General features: G+C 42.4%; 1 protein-coding gene across 2 annotated transcripts in view; it reads right to left on the minus strand.

Moving 5' to 3' along the window:
• LOC109867580 (copine-9-like) overlaps positions 1-23,654 on the minus strand; it is a 224,315-nt gene that overhangs the window by 31,887 nt on the left and 168,774 nt on the right. For both annotated transcript variants that reach the window (XM_031826680.1, XM_031826686.1), the window contains 9 exons: positions 19,954-20,017; positions 16,747-16,850; positions 16,241-16,345; positions 11,221-11,262; positions 10,612-10,687; positions 9,676-9,729; positions 9,357-9,418; positions 9,106-9,152; positions 8,450-8,631 (listed from right to left, as the gene is read on the minus strand). In XM_031826680.1, the coding sequence (XP_031682540.1) occupies positions 8,450-8,631; positions 9,106-9,152; positions 9,357-9,418; positions 9,676-9,729; positions 10,612-10,687; positions 11,221-11,262; positions 16,241-16,345; positions 16,747-16,850; positions 19,954-20,017 (736 nt within the window). The remainder of the gene's footprint in view (positions 1-8,449; positions 8,632-9,105; positions 9,153-9,356; positions 9,419-9,675; positions 9,730-10,611; positions 10,688-11,220; positions 11,263-16,240; positions 16,346-16,746; positions 16,851-19,953; positions 20,018-23,654) is intronic.

Genomic DNA, 23,654 nt, shown 5'->3' on the forward strand with positions numbered 1-23,654 from the left:
AACCTCTCTTTTTAAAATTATCTGCTGAAATTGTTGCAACCCCTACTTCCAGCCGGTTCAAACTATCTTTCATATCGTCTGAGATTCCCAAAGATTGGAAAGCTACCGCGGTCACCCCCCTCTTCAAAGGGGGTGACACTCTAGACTCAAACTGCTACAGACCTATATCTATCCTACCCTGTCTTTCTAAGGTCTTCGAAAGCCAAGTTAACAAACAGATCACCGACCATTTCGAATCCCACCGTACCTTCTCCACTATGCAATCTGGTTTCAGAGCTGGTCATGGGTGCACCTCTGCCACGCTCAAGGTTCTAAATGACATCATAACGGCAATCGATAAGAGACATTACTGTGCAGCCATATTCATCGACCTGGACAAGGTTTTCGACTCTGTCAATCACCACATTCTTATTGGCAGACTCGACAGCCTTGGTTTCTCAAATGATTGCCTCGTCTGGTTTACTTCTCAGACAGAGTTCAGTGTGTCAAATCGGAGGGCCTGTTGTCCAGACCTCTGGCAGTCTCTATGGGGGTGCCACAGGGTTCAATCCTCGGGCCGACTCTCTTTTCTGTATACATCAATGATGTTGCTCTAGCTGCTGGTGATTCTCTGATACACCTCTACGCAGACAACACCATTCGGTATACTTCTGGCCCCTCTTTGGAGACTGTGTTAACTAACCTCCAGACGAGCTTCAATACCATACAACTCTCCTTCTGTGGCCTCCAACTGCTCTTAAATGCAAGTAAAACTAAATGCATGCTATTCAACCGATCACTGCCCGCACCTGCTCGCCCGTCCAGCATCACTAATCTGGATGGCTCTGACTTAGAATACGTGGACAAATACAAATACCTAGGTGTCTGGTTAGACTGTAAACTCTCCTTCCAGACTCACATTAAGCATCTCCAATACAAAATTAAATCTAGAATCGGCTTCCTGTATCGCAACAAAGCATCCTTCACTCATGCTGCCAAACATACCCTCGTAAAACTGACCATCCTACCGATCCTTGACTTCGGTGATGTCATCTATAAAATAGCCTCCAACACTCTACTCAACAAACTGGATGCAGTCTATCACAGTGCCATCCGTTTTGTCACCAAAGCCCCATACACTACCCATCATTGCGACCTGTATGCTCTTGTTGGTTGGCCCTCGCTTTATACTCGTCGCCAAATCCACTGGCTACAGGTTATCTACAAGTCTCTGCTAGGTAAAGCCCCGCCTTATCTCAGCTCACTGGTCACCATAGCAGCACCTACTCGTAGCACGCGCTCCAACAGGTATATATCACTGGTCACCCCCAAAGCCAATTCCTTCTTTGGTCGTCTTTCCTTCCAATTCTCTGCTGCCAATGACTGGAACAAAATTAAAAAATCTCTGAAGCATGGAGACTCATATCTCCCTCACTAGCTTTAAGCGCCAACTGTCAGAGCAGCTCACAGATCCCTGCACCTGTACATAGCCCATCTGTAAACATCCCATCTATCTACCTTCCTCATCCCCATACTGTATTTATTTATGTATCTTGCTCCTTTGCACCCCAGTATCTCAACTTGCACATTCATCTTCTGCACATCTACCATTCCAGTGTTAAATTGCTATGTTGTAATTACTTCACCACCATGGCCTATTTATTGCCTTAACTCCCTTGTCTTACCTCGTTAGCACTCACTGTATATAGACTTAAAAAAAATATATATACTCTATTATTGAATATGTTTAGTTTATTCCATGTGTAACTCTGTGTTGTTGTATGTGTCAAATTGCTATGCTTTATCTTGGCCAGGTCGCAGTTGCAAATGAGAACTTGTTCTGAGAACTTGCCTACCTGGTTAAATAAAGGTTAAAAAAAGAAGAAGAAAAAAGCCACTGCTCCAAATCCGCCATAAAAAAGCCAGGCTAAGGTTTGCAACTTCACATGGGGACAAAGATCGTACTTTTTGGAGAAATGTCCTCTGGTCTGATTGAAACAAAAACAGAACAGTTTGGCCATAATGACCATAGTTATGTTTGGAGGAATAAGGGGGACGCTTGCAAACCGAAGAAGACCATCCCAATGGCAGCATCATGTTGTGGGGGTGCTTTGCTGCAGGAGGGACTGGTGCACTTCACGAAATATATGGCTTCATGAGGAAGAAAAATTATGTGGACTAGGATAAAAAAATACAGGACTAAGATCAAATCCAGCTCTGACAACCGATGGATGTGGTAGGGCTGGCAAACTATCACAGATTACAAAGGGGCCATACGGAATACCAAGACGCATACTCAGAGCATGTGCTGACTAGCTGGCAAGGATCTTCACTGACATTTTCAACCTATCCCTGACCCGGTCTGTAATACCAACTTGTTTCAAGGAGACGACCATACTCCCCGTGCCCAAGAACGCCAAGGTAGCCTGCCTAAATAATTATTGCCCTGTAGCACTCACATCTATAGCCATGAAATGCTTTGAAAAGCTGGTCATGGCTCACATCAGCGCCATCATCCCAGACACCCTGGACCCACTCCAATTCGCATATTACCCCAACAGATCTACAGATGATGCAATCTCTAATGCAATCCACACTGCCCTCACCCACCTGTATCAAATGAATACCTATATAGGAATGCTGTTCATTGACTGCAGCTCAGCATTCAACACCATAGTCCCCTCCAAGCTACCAAGCTCAGGACCCTGGGACTGAACACCTCCCTCTGCAACTGGATCCTGGACTGACAGGCCACTCCCAGGTGGTGATGGTAGGCAATAACACATCCTCCACGCTGACCATCAACACGGGGGCCCCGCAGAGATGAGTGCTTAGTCCCCTCCTGTACTCCATGTTATCCCACGACTGCGTGGTAGCACATTTGCGCATGACTCCAACACCATTATCAAGTTCGCTGATGACACGACGGTGGTAGGACTGATCACTGACGACGATGAGGCAACCTATAGGGAGGAAGTCAGAGACCTGTCAGTGTAGTGCCAGGACCACAACCTCTCCTTCAACATCAGCAAGTCAAAGGAGCTGATTGTGGACTACAGGAAATGGAGGGGAGAGCACGCCTCCAACCACATCAATAGGGCTGTAGTGGTGCGGGTCTAGAGCTTCAAGTTCCATGGTGTCCGCATTGCTAAGGAATTAACATGGTCCACACACACGGACACAGTTGTGAAGAGGACATGACAGCGCCTCTTCCCTTTCAGGATACTGAAAAGATTTGGCATGGGCTCTCAGATCCTCAAAAAGCACTACTGCTGCACAATTGAGAACATCTTGACTGGCTGCATCACCGCTTGATATGGCAAGCGCAAGACGCTATAGGTACCCAACCGCAAGACGCTATAGAGGGTGGTGGGTACGGCCCAGTACTCACCCGGGACAGTTGTAAATCATGCAATGCCGTGTGTCACGATCGCAGATTTTAGAGAAACAACAAATGTCGGTACATATAAATGTCTTATATTGGCTGAAAGCTTAAATTCTTGTTAATATAAATGCACTGTCCAATTTACAGTAGCTATTACTGCAAAAAGAATGCCATGCTATTGTTTGAGGAGCGCTCCTAACAACAAAACACCCTTTTCACCACAATAGGTTTGATAAATTTACCTCTGAAGGTGAAATGTGTACTTACATCCTGAAATCTTGCTCTGATTTATCATCCAAAGGGTCCCAGAGATAACATGAAGTGTAATTTAGTTAGAGATCATCCTTTTTCATATCCTAAAAAGGTCAATATGGCATGCACGATCGATTTTGTATTTCCACTCGTTCAATTTGCAAAGAAAGGAATCTGTGAAAATCTAACCCTAAACGTTGTTTCAATCAGTCAAACCACATTCGTATTTATTCCTCAGAGATCCTAGAATGTAACCAGACTTCACTATATCATTAGGAGTGTAGTATATCCTATAGGACACCAAATTTGTTCAGAGAGCGATGCCTTCATGGCACACCGATGGCACGGGCATTCACTGGATTGACTGTAACTTTGTAAAATAATCACCAATCGGGTTCTAACAAAGCCAGCTAAATAGCCAATGAGCGGGGCTTTACGGGAGTATGTGGAAACCCAGTATTTGTCGTAAAAAGTTGCTACTAACCTTGTGCGACATCAAGCCTTTTCCTTTTGGACAAACATTTTAAGAATATGGAGAGTTATGCAGTTATGAAAACTGGGTGTTTTGCAAATGTTGAACTTATAATATGGCTACTAATACTGGAAAAGCTCAATCAAAGTCCAAGTATACAGATTTGATGATATTCTTGCAGAAAAATGTAATGTGAATGTAAATGTCTCCTTCACAATTTGCCCAAATGTACCTGGGTGACTTTACACTAAATGTGATGTAGTTTTCTTATACTTCAAGTTATCCGTCTGAAACTTTGCACATGCACTGCCATCTTGCGGACACCATCGCAATTACACCCAGAGGGATGGCTAGATGTAGGGACCTTTCTGTGGCATTTCAAAGATGGTGGTAGAAAACAACTGGTTGTTTTTTGTCATTGTATTTTCTTCTACAAAATCTATTGTTATATTCTCCTACATTCCTTTCACATTTCCACAAACTTCAGTGTTTCCTTTCAAATGGTACCAAGAATATGCACATCCTTGCTTCAGGGGCTGAGCTACAGGCAGTTAGATTTGGGTATGTCATTTTAGGCAAAAACATTTTTTTAAAGGGGGCTACCCCTAATTAACTCTCTTGCACTGACTCTATGCTCAAGTTCACACATACTTACACTGACAGCCCAACACACACACACACTTTTTTTTTAACCAACTCATACTGTTGTATATATGTATATATATATATATATATATATATATATATATATATATATATATATATATATAAATAAAACAGACTACAAAAGTATGTGGATACCCCTTCAAATTTGTGGATTAGGTTATTTTAGCCAAAGCCGTTACAGACAGTTCTATACAGATAGCCATGCAATCTCCATAGACAACATTGGCAGTAGAATGGCCCGTACTGAAGAGCTCAGTGACTTTCAACGAGGCATCGCCATATGATGCCACCTTTCCAACAAGTCAGTTTGGCAAATTTCTGCCCTGCAGATGAATCTGGGTTTGGCCGATGCCAGGAGAACGCTACCTGCCCCAATGCATAGTGCCAGCTGTACATTCTGGTGGAGGAGGAATAATGGTTTGGCCCCTTAGAGTCAGTGACGGGAAATCATAACGGTCCAGAATACATAGACAATCTAGATGATTCTGTGCTTCCAACTTTGTGGCAACAGTTTGGGGAAGGCCTTTTCTTGTTTCAGCTCACAATGCCCTCATGCACAAAGCAAGGTCCATACAGAAAAGGTTTAGCGAGATTGGTGTGGAACTTGACTGGCCTCCACAGAGCCCTGACCTCAACTCCATTGAACAACTTTCAGATGAATTGTAACGCAGACTGCGAGCCAGGCCTAATCGCCAAACATCAGTGCCCGACCTCACTAATGCTCGTGGCTGAATGGAAGCAAGTCCCCGGAGCAATGTTCCAACATCTAGTGGAAAACCTTCCCAGAAGAGTGGAGGCTGTTATAGCAGCAAAGGGTGGACCAAATTCTCAGGATTTTGGAGTGAGATGTTCGACGAGCAGGTGGCCACATACTTTTGGCCATGTAGTGTATATCTTTATCTTTAACTCTGAATTGTTGGAAAAGGACCCGTATGCTTAATCCAAAAATGTGGTAGGAGGCTCCGTATGGAGGGAGTGACGCAATTGTGGTGCCTCCGGAGGCATGCAGAAGTTAAATTGAGCTCCGTATCATGTGTGCGCCTCCCAAATTTTGAAACCATGTGGAGGGCTTCGTCCATCTCCGCATTGACATGATCGTTTGATGGTAGGTGGTGGCGGGGGGGTCAAGTATAAATACAAACTCATTTGCGTGACATCAGCTCTGCTCCACGAAGCGCAAGAAGTCAGGGCGACTTCTGCAGAGGCCGTATCACAGTAAACGATGTACGGCAACTGCAGAAGTCAGATTTACCATGCAGAGCCTTTTAGTCTACACCTGTTGTTTACGAAGCATGTGATAAATATAATTGGATTTTCTTATGAGTTGAGGCAGCCCTCCTCTTCCAGCAGGATCAGACAATGTGGTCTAATTAAAAGATCTCTTTGCATGACTTGCTTGGGCTTCGTCACGCCGAGGTGATCTCTAATTGGAAGAGCTGATTTAGCGGTGGCCCATTCGGAAATGAGCCAAGTTAAAAAGCAGTGATGAATCTCGACAGCAATGGTGTCACTTTGTGTCACAACGTACTCACTGGTTTCAGACACAGACAAAATAAGACTCCTATTGTTTTTTACACTTATTTGTTCAGAAAGTCCTCCCCTTTTTCTTCCTCCTCTGAAGTATCTGTCCAGGGAGATAGAATCCGAGGAGAACTCGTTTTTTTCTTCTTCGTGTTTAGTGTTTGTTATTCTTTCTTCATCGGCTCATGAAAATAAGCTAAGCGCTACGTCCTCTAAAGTCTATTTCGGTCGGTGTCTGTCTTGTCCCTTTTTGTTTTGCACTTTTCCACATCAAACAGATGGAGTTTTTACATTTTTCCCCACCCTTGCTCTACCCTTGTTCAATCACTTCACATAACTACTTGAAGCTGACACTAGCTCATTGGCTTACACAATGGTGCTGCAATTTGTGTTTTATGTTGACATATTTAGAGATTCTCGTGTTCTTCGTGACTTTATCACACCATGTTGAAGCATCAACCAGCAGTAGAAACAACAACAAAGCGTTCTCCCCACCCGTTTTGGTAAAAAGCTAAGGGATGGGGCTGGAGAAATGGAACCACTCTCATATTCATAGACAGAGCTATGGATGCAAGGACTGACCATACATGATATCAAAATGATCGTTTTAACCATGTTTTGAGGCTATATAGTGTTTGTTTACATTTACTTTGTTGACAAACATTGTAGTAAAAAAAGTTTATATTTTGGGTTATGATTAGTACGACAGGTGAACTAAGTTCATGAGGCATTTATAAGTTATATTCTTTAAGAATCAATGGGTACATATCATTAATTTATATGTCCAAAAATGGATGTAGCAACTACTGATTGACCCTTTAATGTAATGTGTTCAGGGTGTCATTTATGTGGGCTGTAAGGGTGGGTAGTCATTGTCAGACTTCACAAGAAACTAAGGATACTCCGTTCTGAATCATGCCAATACGGACCTTCTGACGATGTGTGTTTTCATTACGCAATGATGTTATATATATAGTATACGAGTGTGAGTGTTTTTTTTGCCTCATGTCAGTAGGCATAACACAGCTCTGATAGGTATTGGGAGAATTTAAGTTAGCAAAATCAAGTATTTCACAGTTGACCCAATTTTGATTACTAACAGTCCTAGGAAGTTAAATACAATTTATTGTCACTGTCACGACCTCCGCCAAAGTCGGGACCTCTCCTTGTTCAGGTGGCGCTCGGCGGTCGGCATCGCCAGTCTTCTAGCCATAATCGATCCACTTTTTATTTTCCATGTGTTTTGTCTTGTTGTTCCTCACACCTGGTTTCAATTTCCTCAATTACTTGTGGTGTACTTAACTCTCTGTTCCCCCCCATGTCTTTGTGTGGGATTGTTTATTGTAGTGCTTGTGCACGTTCCCCATGAGCGCACTACGGGTTATTTTTGTGCCCATGTATCTTGTTGTTCAGGTTGCTGTTGGTTTTGCTAATAAATCTCAGGTTATCACCCAGTTCTGCTCTCCTGCGCCTGACTTCTCTGCCGCCAATTACGCACCCCGCTACACATGCTTTGTAACCAGGTGTAGACTGACAGTGAAATGCTTATTTACGGACCCTTCCCAACAATGCAGAAAGAAAAAAAATGAAATTATGCAAAAATAAATACACAATGTTATAGGGGGAAATATAATAGATTTCCAGCAATATAATATAATTGTCAGCAATATAATAGAGCAAATGAAACATTTATTATTCTTGGAGCATCAGTCAGCCTTGGATACAAATTGATATGGGTGGTGTTCAGTAGCATGGACTACTCAAAAATAGAACAGGACTCTATTTCAAGAAACAGCAAGGTCTCTCAACTGAGCCCGACAGATGGACAAACACCATTTTAGTTTCCAACTCTAATTTGACATGAACTCTTATCAGCAAAGGGAAGTGTATGAATAAAGAAAGCATTGTGGATGACAACTTCACATCTGTAAAAGCGTGAAAGCAAAAAAACACCTTACAGAATGGACGTTGTCATCAAATACTATTTATATAGTTCCCAAGGACTGAGGACTCTTCTGTGGATCAGTAAATACTGCAGCATAAAGTACCAGCACCTCATTGCAAGAAATAAAACTGTGCCTGTTCATTACCCACAGTAAGTCCATCATAAAGACAATAAAAAAATGTATCATCATATACACAACAACTGCTCCCTCCCTCCATCACTCTCTCACCAGTGGGAAGACATGGGAGATCTTGCCATCCGGGGGCAGCTTTGCTCCAAAGCCGTAGGCAGGGAACATCTTGTCACTGTCGTAATCCTGGATGATCTCCCCCACAGCCTTCAGGGCCATTGCGTAGGCATTCATCTGGTAGGGACTCATGTAGTGCAGAGAGGTGGGCTGGGATGGGTTACCTGGAACACAGAAACAGAGCATTGGTTATTTCGTTATATATTTTTTTACCTTTCTTTAGAAAGGGAAGTCATATTGAGACCCAGGTCTCGTTTTCAAATGAGCTCTACGACACACCACACAAAATACAAAACACACACATCAAGTACAAAAAAGGCATAGGCCAAACAGGTAACGTTTCACACAATCATACTACTTGTCTTAGAATGCATGTTGAATACATTGATATAGATAAGTGCTATGCTATTGACCTATTAACCTACAGCCACAAGGCCGTGGGTTCAATTCCATCAGCATCCACTGACAAGAAGCTACAGCATTGCAGTATCTAACGTTCATTTGATAGTAAAATATTGCTGGCAATATTTGGTCCTGCTTTGACAAATGTTAAAGTAAGATTATTTTGAAAGAAGTTTGGGGAAACTAGTCCTTTAGTAGAGCCCTACGACTCGTATAAGTGATTCTGCCACACTTACCATTAGACGCTGTGAAATCGATGGCCACTGTGAAGTTGAGTTGCGTCCTGGGGAGACAATGATGAATTACATTGAATAACCCAAACGTTACCAGACAAAAACATAATAAAGACTAAAAAGAACATTGTCTGTTTAAACAATACAAAACAATTTCAGACATGAAAGCCAGGCTGAGCGAGCCATCAACGGCTCATCAACATTATTAAGAGTAGCCTCTAATGTTAATGGGACGTCACAAAGATTTGGCTCACCCTCCCCGGATGAAGTCTACAAACGTGTATTCTGACTCCACTTTAAAGGACAGCAGTGTGACCTTCAGGGGAGGGAGAGAGGAGGAGAAGGAGAGGGGGGAGAAACAGTGAGAGAGAGATAAAGAGGGGGGGGGGGGTATAAGGAAAGGGATATAAGCAGAAACAGGAAGAGGGCAAGTGAAAGAGAGAGAGAGGGAAGAGAACGAGATGGCCAAAGCAAAACCTTTAATGCACATGACATATCACATTGGCAATGAATCCTATCTATAAAACATATGATAGATGGACAATGGAAAAGCTCAAGCTCAAAGGTTCTTACTGTCCCTGAATTGATGTATTTCTTCTTCTTGCCTTTCTTTTTATGGTTTAGAACCTGGACAAAAAGAGGAAAGATGCATACATTGAAGAGATGACTAGTTTGATTTCACCACATAGTTTGCTGTGTGAAAGTGTGGTATGGAAAGAAACTGACTGTATGGAACATGTCATAAGTGATAGAGGACGGATGAAAAATAACATTATTTTCATAGCGGGGATATCTAAGTGAAGTCGTAAGAGTTGGAAAATGTGAAGCTTCAAATGGGTAAATCACAAAAATGCTCATCTCATTATTAAAGATATAATATGTTTTCTGATGTCTTATTTGAGTAACAGCTGTGTGCTGTGTACATGTGTACTTCAATATTAGTCAGTAAAAAATGTCCTACATAGAGAGACAACATAATACAACCCTTATTATAAAGCATTGTAAAGGCTCAAACATGCTTTCAAAAAGTCATAAATTCCCAGTGAGCACAAGACGTAAAATCTGTTTTCCCAATGTCTTTTTTACAAAAAAAGATGTATTTTGAACATTTTTTTAATGTCTTGTGTTCGTTGGGTTATACATGCAGGCTGTAGCCCTTTCCTAGTGGAATGTTATTGATATTTTTCATAATTAATACACTTTTTTTTTTTTTTTGCCCGAAAACCCTGTGTTTCTATGTGAAACAGTTTTGTTATATTTCAGTCTTCTGTGATGTACAGTATATGAAGTGTAATTTTGGGATGCAAACTCAACATTTAATACATTTCAACTCTATATCTGACATGGTACAGATGTCTACTTTTTTTTAAAGCACAGAACCATGTGTGTGAGTTGTAAATTTTAGTTTCAAAGTAGATTTATTTAAGACCACCAAGAAACACTCTGTGTGACCCCTGACTTAGTCCACTGCAATAATTTAAGTGGTACCGTTATTTTTTCTTTTTTTACCTCATAGACGTTGAACTGGCTCTGGCCTCTGGAGAATTCTCTGTAGCTGGTGGTGAACTCGCCAATGAAGTCATGACTGTGGGAATAGTTGCGAGAGTAACACCTGCAGCATCTGAAAGAGTATTATACTAAAGGAAACACCAACCCCATCCCCTCTCTGTACATCTAAATACCATCACCTAAAGCCAAATAGGACCTGCCCGCTATCAATCTGCGTGTGATATTTAGAGAGGAAGCCCTGTGGGCACATTATTAGCCACCATCAGTGAAGAAGGAGAGAGTGAAAGAGGACAGAGAGATGGAGGGAGTCAGTCAACACTCATATTCATAAACCCTCTCGCTTCTGATATTACCGCCAACCTTTTAAAGTTCCGGTCAGTGAATTATGGTTGTGTGTGCTTATGGTGGAGAGTCCCTCTCTCCCCCCTCATCCCCCCCATCCCAATGTCACTGGACTAATAAGGTGATGAAGATTCCCCTCCAGAGAAAGAACGAGGGATGACATTTGAGGGAGACTTGGAGCGTCTGAGGCTGTCTGGAGATTGTAAATGAAATTAATGAGTGAAGAAACAAGGGGGAGGAGGGAAGCGCGAAGAGAGAGAAAATTACCTTCCATCTCTGTCCCAATCATACACGTCCACCTTGACTGTCCTGGAGAAAGGGAAGATACGAGAGAGAGAGAGAGAGAGAGAGAGAGAGAGAGAGATAAAGTGTGTGAGAGAGAGAGAGAGATAAAGTGTGTGCGAGAGAGAGAGATAAAGTGAGAAAGAGAGAAATGAAAGATGGTACACTACAGAAGCTTGACCAACAGTAATAACACTGGCATTATCACATAAGTCAGCTGTGGTGGATAACAAAGAGAATATATGGTTTCATTGATTAAAATCATGGATTGTCTTTCTTTTGTCTGAACAATGTCCTGACAAGAGAGCACTATTTTTCTGCCAGGCAAAGTCAGGCATCATAAGCTCATTGTTATGAATGTATCGAAATACATCTTCACTAGAAAACAGCTTAAACAAATGCAAATACAGCTACTTTGCGGTTATTCTGTCTGTACTTTTTGACGTGACTGTAAATTAACCGTAGATGGCTAGCTAGCAAGCAAAGGAAAATAACGCTGCCAGTCGGTATGGCAATACAACATTTAGAACGAACGACTGGGTTGCGTCTATAGATACAGAACAAAAAGAACAAACGACTGGGTTGCGTCTATAGATACAGAACAAAAAGAACAAACGACTGGGTTGCGTCTATAGATACAGAACAAAAAGAACAAACGACTGGGTTGCGTCTATAGATACAGAACAAAAAGAACAAACGACTGGGTCACATCTCTAGCAACCCTAGATTTGCATCGGGACTATATCTTGTGGAAGGATGAAATAGTATGAATAAATTAATAAAAATAACTCATTTTAAGGCCTACCATGCCCGTGCCAATATATCCAACAAACACTGGCTTCTCGGCATTATTATATGTAACTACATGTTTGGGAAAGAGAAGAAGAGAGGGAGGCAAATACAGTATGTCCCTTGAGAAATATGAGGTGATGATCAATAGACAGTATATCACAAAAGTGAATACACCCCTCACATTTTTGTAAATATTTGAGTATATCTTTTCATGTGACAACACTGAGGAAATGACACTTTGCTACAATGTAAAGTAGTGAGTGTACAGCTTGTATAACAGTGTAAATTTGCTGTCCCCTCAAATTAACTCAACACACAGCCATTCATGTCTAAACCGCTGCCAACAAAAGTGAGTACACCCCTAAGTGAAAATGTCCAAATTGGGCCCAATTAGCCATTTTCCCTCCCGGTGTCATGTGACTCGTTAGTGTTACAAGGTCTCAGGTGTGAATGGGGAGCAGGTGTGTTAAATTTGGTGTCATCGCTCTCACACTCCCTTATACTGACTGGTCACTGGAAGTTCAACATGGCACCTCATGGCAAAGAACTCTCTGAGGATCTGAAAATAAGAATTGTTGCTCTACATAAAGATGGCCTGGGCAAGAAGAAGATTGCCAAGACCCTGAAACTGAGCTGCAGCACGGTGGCCAAGACCATACAGCGGTTTAACTGGACAGGTTCCACTCAGAACAGGCCTCGCCATGGTCGACCAAAGAAGTTGAGTGCACGTGCTCAGCATCATATCCAGAGGTTGTATTTGGGAAATAGACGTATGAGCGCTGCCAGCATTGCTGCAGAGGTTGAAAGGGTGGGGGGTCAGCCTGTCAGTGCTCAGACCATACGCCGTACACTGCATCAAATTGGTCTGCATGGCTGTCGTCCCAGAAGGAAGCCTCTTCTAAAGATGATGCACAAGAAAGCCCACAAACAGTTTGCTGAAGACAAGCAGACTAAGGACATGGATTACTGGAACCATGTCCTGTGGTCTGATGAGAGCAAGAAACTTATTTGGTTCAGATCGTGTCAAGCGTGTGTGACGGCAACCAGGTGAGGAGTACAAAGACAAGTGTGTCTTGCCTACAGTCAAGCATGGTGGTGGGAGTGTCATGATCTGGGGCTGCATGAGTGCTGCCGGCACTGGGGAGCTACAGTTCATTGAGGGAACCATAAATGCCAACATGTACTGTGACATACAGAAGCAGAGCATGATCCCCTCCCTTCGGAGACTGGGCCGCAGGGCAGTATTCCAACGTGATAACGACCCCAAACACACCTCCAAGATGACCACAGCCTTGCTAAAGAAGCTGAGGGTAAAGGTGATGGACTGGCCAAGCATGTCTCCAGACCTAAACCCTATTGAGCATATGTGGGGCATCCTCAAACGGAAGGTGGAGGAGTGCAAGGTCTCTAACATCCACCAGCTCTGTGATGTCGTCATGGAGGAGTGGAAGAGGACTCCAGTGGCAACCTGTGAAGCTCTGGTGAACTCCGTGTCCAAGAGGGTTAAGGCAGTGCTAGAAAATGATGGTGGCCACACAAAATATTGACACTTTGGGCCCAATTTGGACACTCACTACACTCACTACTTTACATTGTAGCAAAGTGTAATTTCTTTAGTGTTGTCACATGAAAAGATATACTCAAATATTTACAAAAATGTGAGGGGTGTACTCACTTTTGTAATATACTGTAAATAGCCTTAAGGATTTACCTTGTAAAAATGGTCATGTGTTTGTGACACGTACTACATTGAATTGATAAACAATAAAATACGATTAATTGGCATTTGCACTTTGCATAAATCAGTAATATTGTGTGAAGGTTTGTGTGCATGTATGTGTGTGTGTGTGTAATAACCAAAGATAAAACGAAACGTTGTGGAACCTCCATGTTGGTCCCAATAACACCAGCGCTGGCCTTTGAGACAATATGGCCGACTGCTGGCATTATTCTGACCACCACAGAGCATCATGGGCACTGTAGTACATCATGCTACAGCAACATTCCATAGTCCTTAGTATTGAGCACAGACAGTGACAAAACCACAAATCATTGGCTACTTAGTCCCACAGCCTTGCCAATGGCTCAGTTGTACAGAAGGTATAATGGGAACTCCCCCAGATGTTACACCAAACTCATTTAGCTATCAGGAAATAAAATCCCTGGTTTTACTGAATATAGAGTACCTGCTACAGTATCCAACGTTGCTTTGACTAAAAGCTTCTGCTCAATGACCAAATGTAACAGTAGGGGCAATGTACAGGAAATCTACAGAAAACCACATGAAACTTCCAAAATATACTGAACAAAAATATAAACACAACATTTAAAGTGTTGGTCCCATGTTTCATGAGCTGAAATAAAAGATCCCAGAACTTTTCCATTAGCACAAAAAGCTTATTTCTCTCAAAAGTTGTGCACAAATTTGTTTACATCCATGTCAGTGAGCATTTCTCTTTTGCCAAGATAATCCATCCACCTGACAGGTATGGCATATCAAAAAGCTGATTAAATAGCATGATCATTACACAGGTGCACCTTGTGCTGGGGACAATAAAAGGCCACTCTAAGATGTGCAGTTTTGTCACACAACACAATGTCACATGTCTCAAGTTTTGACGGAGCATGCAATTGGCACGCTGACTGCAGGAATGTCCACCAGATCTGCTGCCAGAGAATTTAATGTTAATTTCTCTAACATAAGTCCCCTCCAACGTTGTTTTAGAGAATTTGGCAGTACGTCCAACTGGCCTCACAACCGCAGACCAAGTGTAACCACGCCAGACCAGGTCCTCCACATCCGTCTTTTTCTCCTGCGGGATGGTCTGAGACCAGCCACACGGACATCTGATGAAACTGTGGGTTTGCACAACGTAAGAATTTCTGCCCAAACTGTTAGAAACCGTCTCAGGGAAGCTCGTCTGCATGCTCGTCATCCTCACCAGGGTCTTGAACAGACTGCAGTTTGGCGTCATAACCAACTTCAGTGTGCAAATGCTCCCCTTCTATGGCCACTGTCAGGCTGGATAAGTGTGCTCTTTACGGATTAATCCCGGTTTAAACTGTACCTGGCAGATGGCAGACAGCGTGTATGGGCGAGCGGTTTGCTGATGTCAACTTTGTGAAAAGAGTGCCCCATGGTAGAGGTAGGGTTATAGTATGGGCAGGCATAAGCTACGGACAACGAACACAATTACATTTTATCAATGACGATTTGAATGCACAGAGACACCGTGAAGAGATCCTGAGGTCCATTGTTGTACCATTCAGCCACCGCGATCACCGCATGTTTCAGCATGATAATGCACTGCCCCATGTCACAAGAATCTGTACACAATTTCTGGAAGCTGAAAATTTCCCGGTTCTTCTATGGCCTGCTTACTCACCAGACATGTCACCCCATTGAGCATGTTTGGGATGCTCTGGATAGACAGATGTACGACAGGGTGTTCCAGATCCAATATCCAGCAACTTTGAACAGCCATTGAAGAGGAGTGGGACAACATTCCACGGCCACAATCAACAGCCTAATCAACTCTATGTGAAGGAGATGTGTCGCGCTGCATGAGGCAAATGGTCACACCAGATACTAACTTGTTTTCTGATCCACGCCTCTACCTTTTTTAAGGTATCTGTGACTAACAGATGCTTATCTGTATTCCCAGTCATGTGAAAGCCTAATGAATATATTTCAATTGACAGATTTTCTTGTATGAACTGTAACTCAGTAAAATCTTTGAAATTGTTGCATGTTTGTCAAGCCCTGACCTTAGAGATCCTTTTTATGTCTCTATTTTGGTTTGGTCAGGGCATGAGTTGGGGTGGGCATTCTATGTTTTGTCTTCTATTTCTGTGTGTTTGGCCGGGTGAGGTTCTCAATCAGAGGCAGCTGTCTCGTTGTCTCTGACTGAGAACCATACATAGGTAGCCTTTTCCCACCTGTGTTTTGTGGGTAGTTGTTTTCTGTTTTTGTGTCTGCACCAGACAGATCTGTTTTGGTTTTGTTCGTTCTCTTTGTTGTTTTTGTTATTCAGTGTTCAGTTCTATTAATAAATCATGAACCCTTACCACGCTGCGCTTTGGTCCACTTCTTCATGCAATGATGACCGTTACAATTTTGCATGAATATTTTTGTTCAGTGTAGTTCATGTGGTCATGCCTTTACCCTGGGTACTAAGTGACCTTTGATCTCTTGACTGTCTGTGTCACTCACCTGTCATAGTCTCCATTACAGAGGGCTCGTACAGGGATGGTGAAGGGCTGCCACACAGGGTTCAGAGTATTCTTTACCACCTCCGTCTTATGGCAGATGGTGAACCTACGGTACACAGCACACACAAGGATCTCTGAATACAGATACTGCACAGGGATGGAACATAGGCCTTAGAAGTATCAACCACAAATACCAAAGAAGATGGTGAACCTACGGAAATCGAATTACCCATAAGGGTGCAGTCGAATGGCCGTGGTCTGAGGTGCTTTTCCTCCTGTTCTAGTAATTGTATTTATATGGTCCCCATTTCAACACAGTACACACAAGGACCACTAAGTACAGGGATGAAAAGGCATAGCCCTAGAAGTATAAGCCACAAATACCAAATAAATGAAAGTCTTTGTTTTCTCCAAAATACTTGTGACAGATTCATTCATATATTTGGATCTACATAACAGACCATGTGGGAAGAGAACTCATCTTGACACACGCACACGCACACTCACGTTCCGTCTTCATTACTGCGGTAGAAGACCAGGAATGGGTCTGACTTGCCGAAGAAGTCTTTCTTGTCCAGCTTGTTGGCACACAGCTGCATGGTAGCAATGTCCTGAGAGAAAAGACAAGTCTCAACGTCAAAGCAAGGTGGTGGTTTTAAGTCACCATAGTGACTTAAGTAACATAAATGACATATAACTAATATGTCAGTTTAAATGACATATATTGTAACTACAACGTCACTGTTAAATGTCACTATTTTGAAATATTCTAAATGTTGCATTTATATATTTCTCTGACCAAGTACGTGAATGTATGGTTCTTGTACAGGGATTGTTTAGAGGTTAAATTATTACAACGTTTTAATAAGATAAAGAATAACTACACAAGCTTTAATGGTAAAAGTCATTAATAAGTATGGTATGCATATGGAGCTGCAATGCACCTCAGGGACAACACCCATATTCATAATATTTCACAGGGAAACCTCTGAGAAAGCAAAAACAACAGACTCATTTGGTTGAGCAAATATCTCCTGGGAGGAGCAGCCCACCCATATAAATAGAACATTTACTTGAATGGGGATTCCTGTTCTAGTAATTATATTTCTATGAGACTGACATCCTTTAGAAATCACAGCTTTTGGAGATCTGAGCAAGGTGGCAGAATAAACACAACATGTCATATGCCTTGCAGCATGCCCCTTCCACTATATTTCTGTAATGAACGATATAATGAACTATGTTCTCCATGTCTTAGAGCAACGGTCTGCAACCTTTTCTAGCATGACAGCTTCTTCCATTTTTTGGGCAGAAAACAGTGCACTAATTTCTATTTTACACTAAGGACCTGCAAGCTTTTCTAGCATAAGAGCTCAAATTAAACATGTCTCGAGCTAATCTTTTTTTTCTAGCTTTTCTAGCTTTCAAATAGGCACATTCTTCTCTTCTCCCCTGCAAGAATGTGTCTATTTGAATGCTAGAAAAAATAAGTAGCGAGAGACATGTTTAATTTTAGCTCTCATGCTAGAAAAGGTTGCAGGTACTTAGCATAAAATAAAAATGTGTGCACTGTCTTCTGCCAATATACCTGGTCAAATAATGGTTAATAAACAACTCTGGGGGGGGGGGGGGGGGATGATTTCATATTTTCCCAAATTATGTTTTCTCAGTGTTATTTGTCTTTTTTTGTGTGGGGGGGGGGGGGGTAGAGAGATAGAGACAGACAGAGACAGACAGAGACAGGGAGAGGAAGACAGCAAGAGAGAGACAGAAAGAGATAGAGAGGGACAGAAAGAGACACAGAGAGAGAAAGAGAGAGAGGGACAGAAAGAGACAGAAAGAGACAGAGACAGGGAGACAGCGAGAGAGAGAGAGAGAGAGAGAGAGAGAGAGAGAGAGAGAGAGAGAGAGAGAGAGAGAGAGAGAGGGACGGACGGACGGACGGACAGAGAGAGGGTGAGTATATTAACGGAACAGAGAGATAGAGATACAATTATTCATACCTCTGAGGGGAATTGTCAATGTCATTATTCACAGATCGGATGCATTTTAATTTTAATATTGTAGTCATCATTTCATTGTCAGAATGATAATTTTTCAATGTTTGCGTCCCAAATGGCACCCTATTCCCTGCCTTGCAAAAGTAGTCATCCACCTTGAAGTTCTATTCTGTTGTATTACAACCTGTAATTTAAATCGATTTTTTTGGGGGACTTGTAATGGATATACGCAAAACAGTCCAAATTGGTGAAAAAAATTACTTTCAAAAAATGTCAAACGGAAAGTGGTGCGGGCATATGTATTCACACCCTTTGCTATGAAGACCCTGAATAAGATCTGGTGCAATCAATTACCTTCAGAAGTCACATAATTAGTTAAATAAAGTCCACCCGTGTGCAATTTACAGAAGAGTAGCCAGATAAAAGCCATTGCTTAAAGAAAAAAATAAGCAAACACGTTTGGTGTTAACCAAAAGGCATGTGGGAAACTCCCCAAACATATGGAAGAAGGTACTCTGGTCAGATGAGACAAACATTTTGCTTTATGGCCATCAAGGAAAACACTATGTCTGGCGCAAACCCAACACCTCTTATCACCCGAGAACACCATGGTGGTGGCAGAATCATGCTTTGGGGATGTTTTTCCATCGGCAGGGACTGGGAAACTGGTCAGAATTGAAGGAATGACGGATGGCGCTAAATACAGGGAAATTATTGAGGGAAACCTGTTTAAGTCTTCCAGAGATTTGAGACTGGGACGGAGGTTCACCTTCCAGCACGAAAATGACCCTAAGCACACTGCTAAAGCAACACTCGAGTGGTTTAAGGGGAAACATTTAAATGTCTTGGAATGGCCTAGTCAAAGCCCAGACCTCAATCCAATTGAGAATCTGTGGGATGACTTAAATATTGCTGTACACCAGCGGAACCCTTCCAATTTGAAGGAGCTGGAGCAGTTTCGCCTTGAAGAATGGGCAAAAATCCCAGTGGCTAGATGTGCCAAGCTTATAGAGACATACCCCAAGAGACTTGCAGCTGTAATTACTGCAAAAGGTGGCTCTACAAAGTATTGACATTGGGGGGGGGGGGGGGGTGAATAGTTAACCACGCTCAAGTCTTTCTTGTGTCTTATTTCTTGTTTGTTTCACAATAAAAAATATGTTGCATCTTCAAAGCGGCATGATGTGTAAATTAAATTATACAACCCCCCCCCCCCAAAAAATGTATTTTAATTCCAGGTTGTAAGGCAACAAAACAGGAAGAATGCCAAGGGGGGTGAATACTTTCCCAAGCCACTGTAGTGTTCTACTTTTGACCAGGACCCATTGTGCTCTCAAAAGTAGTCAAAAGTATTGTGGGAACAAGATGTTATTTGGGACACAGACACTCTTTTATATTCCCTGTTTTTATTTATTTATTTTTACCCCTTTTTCTCCACAATTTCATGATATCCAATTGGTAGTCACCGTCTTGTCCCATCACTGCAACGCCCATACGGACTCGGGAGAGGAAAAGGTCGAGGGCCATGTGTCCTCCGAAACAGCCCTATGTTGAGGGCTGAGCGCGATGGGACAAGGACATCCCAGCCGGCCAAACCCTCCCCTAACCCAGACGAAGCTGGGCCTGTTGTGCGCCGCCTCATGGGTCTCCTGGTCGTGGGATCAAACCCGGGTCTGTAGTGTGTGTGTGTGTGTGTGTTGTGTGTGATACTGACCCTGCAGTTACTCAGTTCCTCAGCGGTGAATATGATGTTCCCACACTTTTTCCCTGGGATCCCACTAGAGAGAGAGAGAAAGAAAAAGAAAAAACTCAGAATGATAAGTACTGGGTTAGGGTCCTTTGTCAGTATTTTGTCTACATAATTTGCTTTTTAAATGCTGAATTAAACACTAATTATTAGTGCCTCTTTGTATGCATTCATGTGAACATTGCATGTAAGGTCAAGACCTTGAGTGAAATAGACAAACATAGCAAGCATGCACACTCACATACATGAACATACACACACACACACACACACACACATATATACATCCCTCATGTTGACAGATAGAGGTCTAGAGGTCAGTCCTGATAACTTTATTAACTTGCCTTCAGACTCCAAACTAACAGGTCTGAGAACAGTCCATCACTTCGCATTAGCACTCCACACATTGACACCAGTGGCAGAGGACTGACTTTAGATCAGATGTTGGGATGACAAAATACTAGTTTCATAGTAACAGACAGGGGCTGTTTAGGGAGACTTTTCTTCACCTCCACACTTTTTCTACTTTCCAAATGGCACCATATTCCCTTTATAGTGCACTACATTTGACCACAGCCAATTGAGCACATAAATAGGGAATAGGGTGTAATTTGGAACGCACCCATAGATGATGAGTCATTTTCACCAGGGGACACATTACCATTCAATCCGAGCAAACAAATTTATTTTAGGGCCGATTGGAGTGTCTATCAAATGATGTATGAGGCGATTAGGGTTATTGTAATGGAATTATTTAACAAGGGGAGGGCTTTTTAATTTTGGGTACCACTATCGATACATTTGCTGTGAGTGATGCTTTCAGAATAGCTTAAATAGATGTGAATCAATGCTAGAGAGAGGAAAAAAGCATTCGGGTTCTCTTCCTAAGAAGAAGATTGATAGAAGCAAAATCCAGAGAATCATTTCACGTAAATTATTAATCACAGGTTGAGTCTTATAAGAGAAATACAGATGGTCAAATCCAGCATGTCATACAGTGATTTATTCCATCCAGTAGACATTGCACTAAGGCTGGTAAGCGTGGCTATAGGATGATTAACTTTTTTGCTGTGAGTTTTAAGGGTGTAATCATAAACACCCATGCCACGTACACACATCCTGAAGTGCTCACAACAGCCTGAGGTGGTATGTGCACGGGTGACAATTTACTCTACTCGCACACACACACGCACGCACGCACGCACGCACGCACGCACGCACGCACGCACGCACGCACACACACACACACACACACACACACACACACACACACACACACACACACACACACACACACACACACACACACACACACACACACACACACACACACACACACACACACACACACACACACCTGTCAGGTTGACAGCCTCTGCACAGGGCTATTTATAATGCTTACAATGCCTTTTGAACCTTTACCCCAGCATTCCATGTACTCAGATCTTCTCTATTCTCCTCTACGCCACTGTGACAGCCTGATTACTTCACAAGGGCTGCTGTCAGAAAAGACACCCTAATACCTTCGGTTCTGATAAACACACTCACACTAACGCACGTACACACACAAACACAGAGACACTCAGACACACACAGAGACAGGCACATGCACAGATGGGAGTCTAACTGTGCAGAGCAAATGCCCCTTTGCCCCCCCACTCGCCAAGTGCCCTTTTGGGTGGTGATATAGTTTTATGGTGGCCGTTAAAAGCCAAGCTGCAGCATCATGAACTAACTATAGACGATGGAATGATTTCTGACTGAGACATGTTTAGCAAATCGGCGTGAGGGGGAAAAAAAGCATGTACAACTTCCTCCAGATCAGAGACCAAAACAAAAGACGACTCATTTATTAGATTATAAAAGCAGGACTGGGCAACCTTCTTTACATGCAGCTCAAGGTTTAGGTCAGGGTCAAAGAAGACGCCAAGGTTTCTGTCCGTAGGCTTTACATTGGTGAACAAATGACCAAGGTTATTTACATCAGGGTTCTAAAAGGTGGGGGTGAAATTGGTACCCTATTCCCAATCTAGTGCACTACTGTTGAATTTCAAGTGCACTACTTTACCACGGGAAGTCGTGCACTATATAGGCCAGGGGATATGGTGCCATTTCAGACGCAGCCACAGTGGCTATGTCCCAACTCTCCATTCCTCTAGCGAAGTGTACACTTGCACACTCCCTGTCATTGATTTAAAAACATTGGCTGGAGGGATTTTCCATCATTACAAGTTAACATTTCTGGAAAAGGGAAGAGAATCAGGACATAGCCACTCTCTCGCTCCGGGCCCAATTCACACATTACCTGGAACACAAGGCGCTACAGGCAGGATGTGTTATTTCACTGGGCACTTGAAAAATAAAGGAGACTTAATAATAACTTAATAATTGCAATAATTGAATAACCTAATAACCAACATTTCGACAGACAAGCCGTCTTCATCAGGGTATAACGAAGACAGTTTGTCTATCGAAACGTTAGTTATTAGGTTATTCAATTATTGCATCTGAGCTCCTAGAGTGTGAGGCTCTCCTTTCTTTTTCAAGTGTTCTACTCCGCTAGCCAGCATCTCGCCTAAACAGGTGTGCATTTCTTTCGCCTCCAGATTCCAATGGGCACAACCCGTCATTTCAAAATTGTCAATTGGGTAATATTTTGTTGATACGTTGATCAATGAGATTACAACCTATATTCACCCACTCAAAAAGACAGCCAAAACTTAGTTGAATTTCCAATCCGACCTTTTGCCACATTTCAGGCTTCAAACATAAAGATATAAAACTGTATTTTTTTGTGAAGAATCAACAACAAGTGGGACACAATCATGAAGTGGAACGACATTTATTGGATATTTCAAACTTTTTTAACAAATCAAAAACTGAAAAATTGGGCGTGCAAAATTATTCAGCCCCTTTACTTTCAGTGCAGCAAACTCTCTCCAGAAGTTCAGTGAGGATCTCTGAATGATCCAATGTTGACCTAAATGACTAATGATGATAAATACAATCCACCTGTGTGTAATCAAGTCTCCGTATAAATGCACCTGCACTGGGATAGTCTCAGAGGTCCGTTAAAAGCGCAGAGAGCATCATGAAGAACAAGGAACACACCAGGCAGGTCCGAGATACTGTGGATACAAAAAGATTTCCCAAGCTTTAAACATCCCAAGGAGCACTGTGCAAGCGATAATATTGAAATGGAAGGAGTATCAGACCACTGCAAATCTACCAAGACCTGGCTGTCCCTCTAAACTTTCAGCTCATACAAGGAGAAGACTGATCAGAGATGCAGCCAGAGGCCCATGATCACTCTGGATGAACTGCAGAGATCTACAGCTGAGGTGGGAGACTCTGTCCATAGGACAACAATCAGTCATATATTGCACAAATCTGGCCTTTATGGAAGAGTGGCAAGAAGAAAGCCATTTCTTAAAGATATCCATAAAAAGTGTTGTTTAAAGTTTGCCACAAGCCACCTGGGAGACACACCAAACATTTTTTTATTTTTTTATTTCACCTTTATTTAACCAGGTAGGCTAGTTGAGAACAAGTTCTCATTTGCAACTGCGACCTGGCCAAGATAAAGCATAGCAGTGTGAGCATACAACAAAGAGTTACACATGGAGTAAACAATTAACAAGTCAATAACACAGTAGAAAACAAAGGGG

Source organism: Oncorhynchus kisutch, linkage group LG1 (genome assembly GCF_002021735.2).
Source record: "Oncorhynchus kisutch isolate 150728-3 linkage group LG1, Okis_V2, whole genome shotgun sequence".
NCBI classification, from domain to species: domain Eukaryota; kingdom Metazoa; phylum Chordata; class Actinopteri; order Salmoniformes; family Salmonidae; genus Oncorhynchus; species Oncorhynchus kisutch.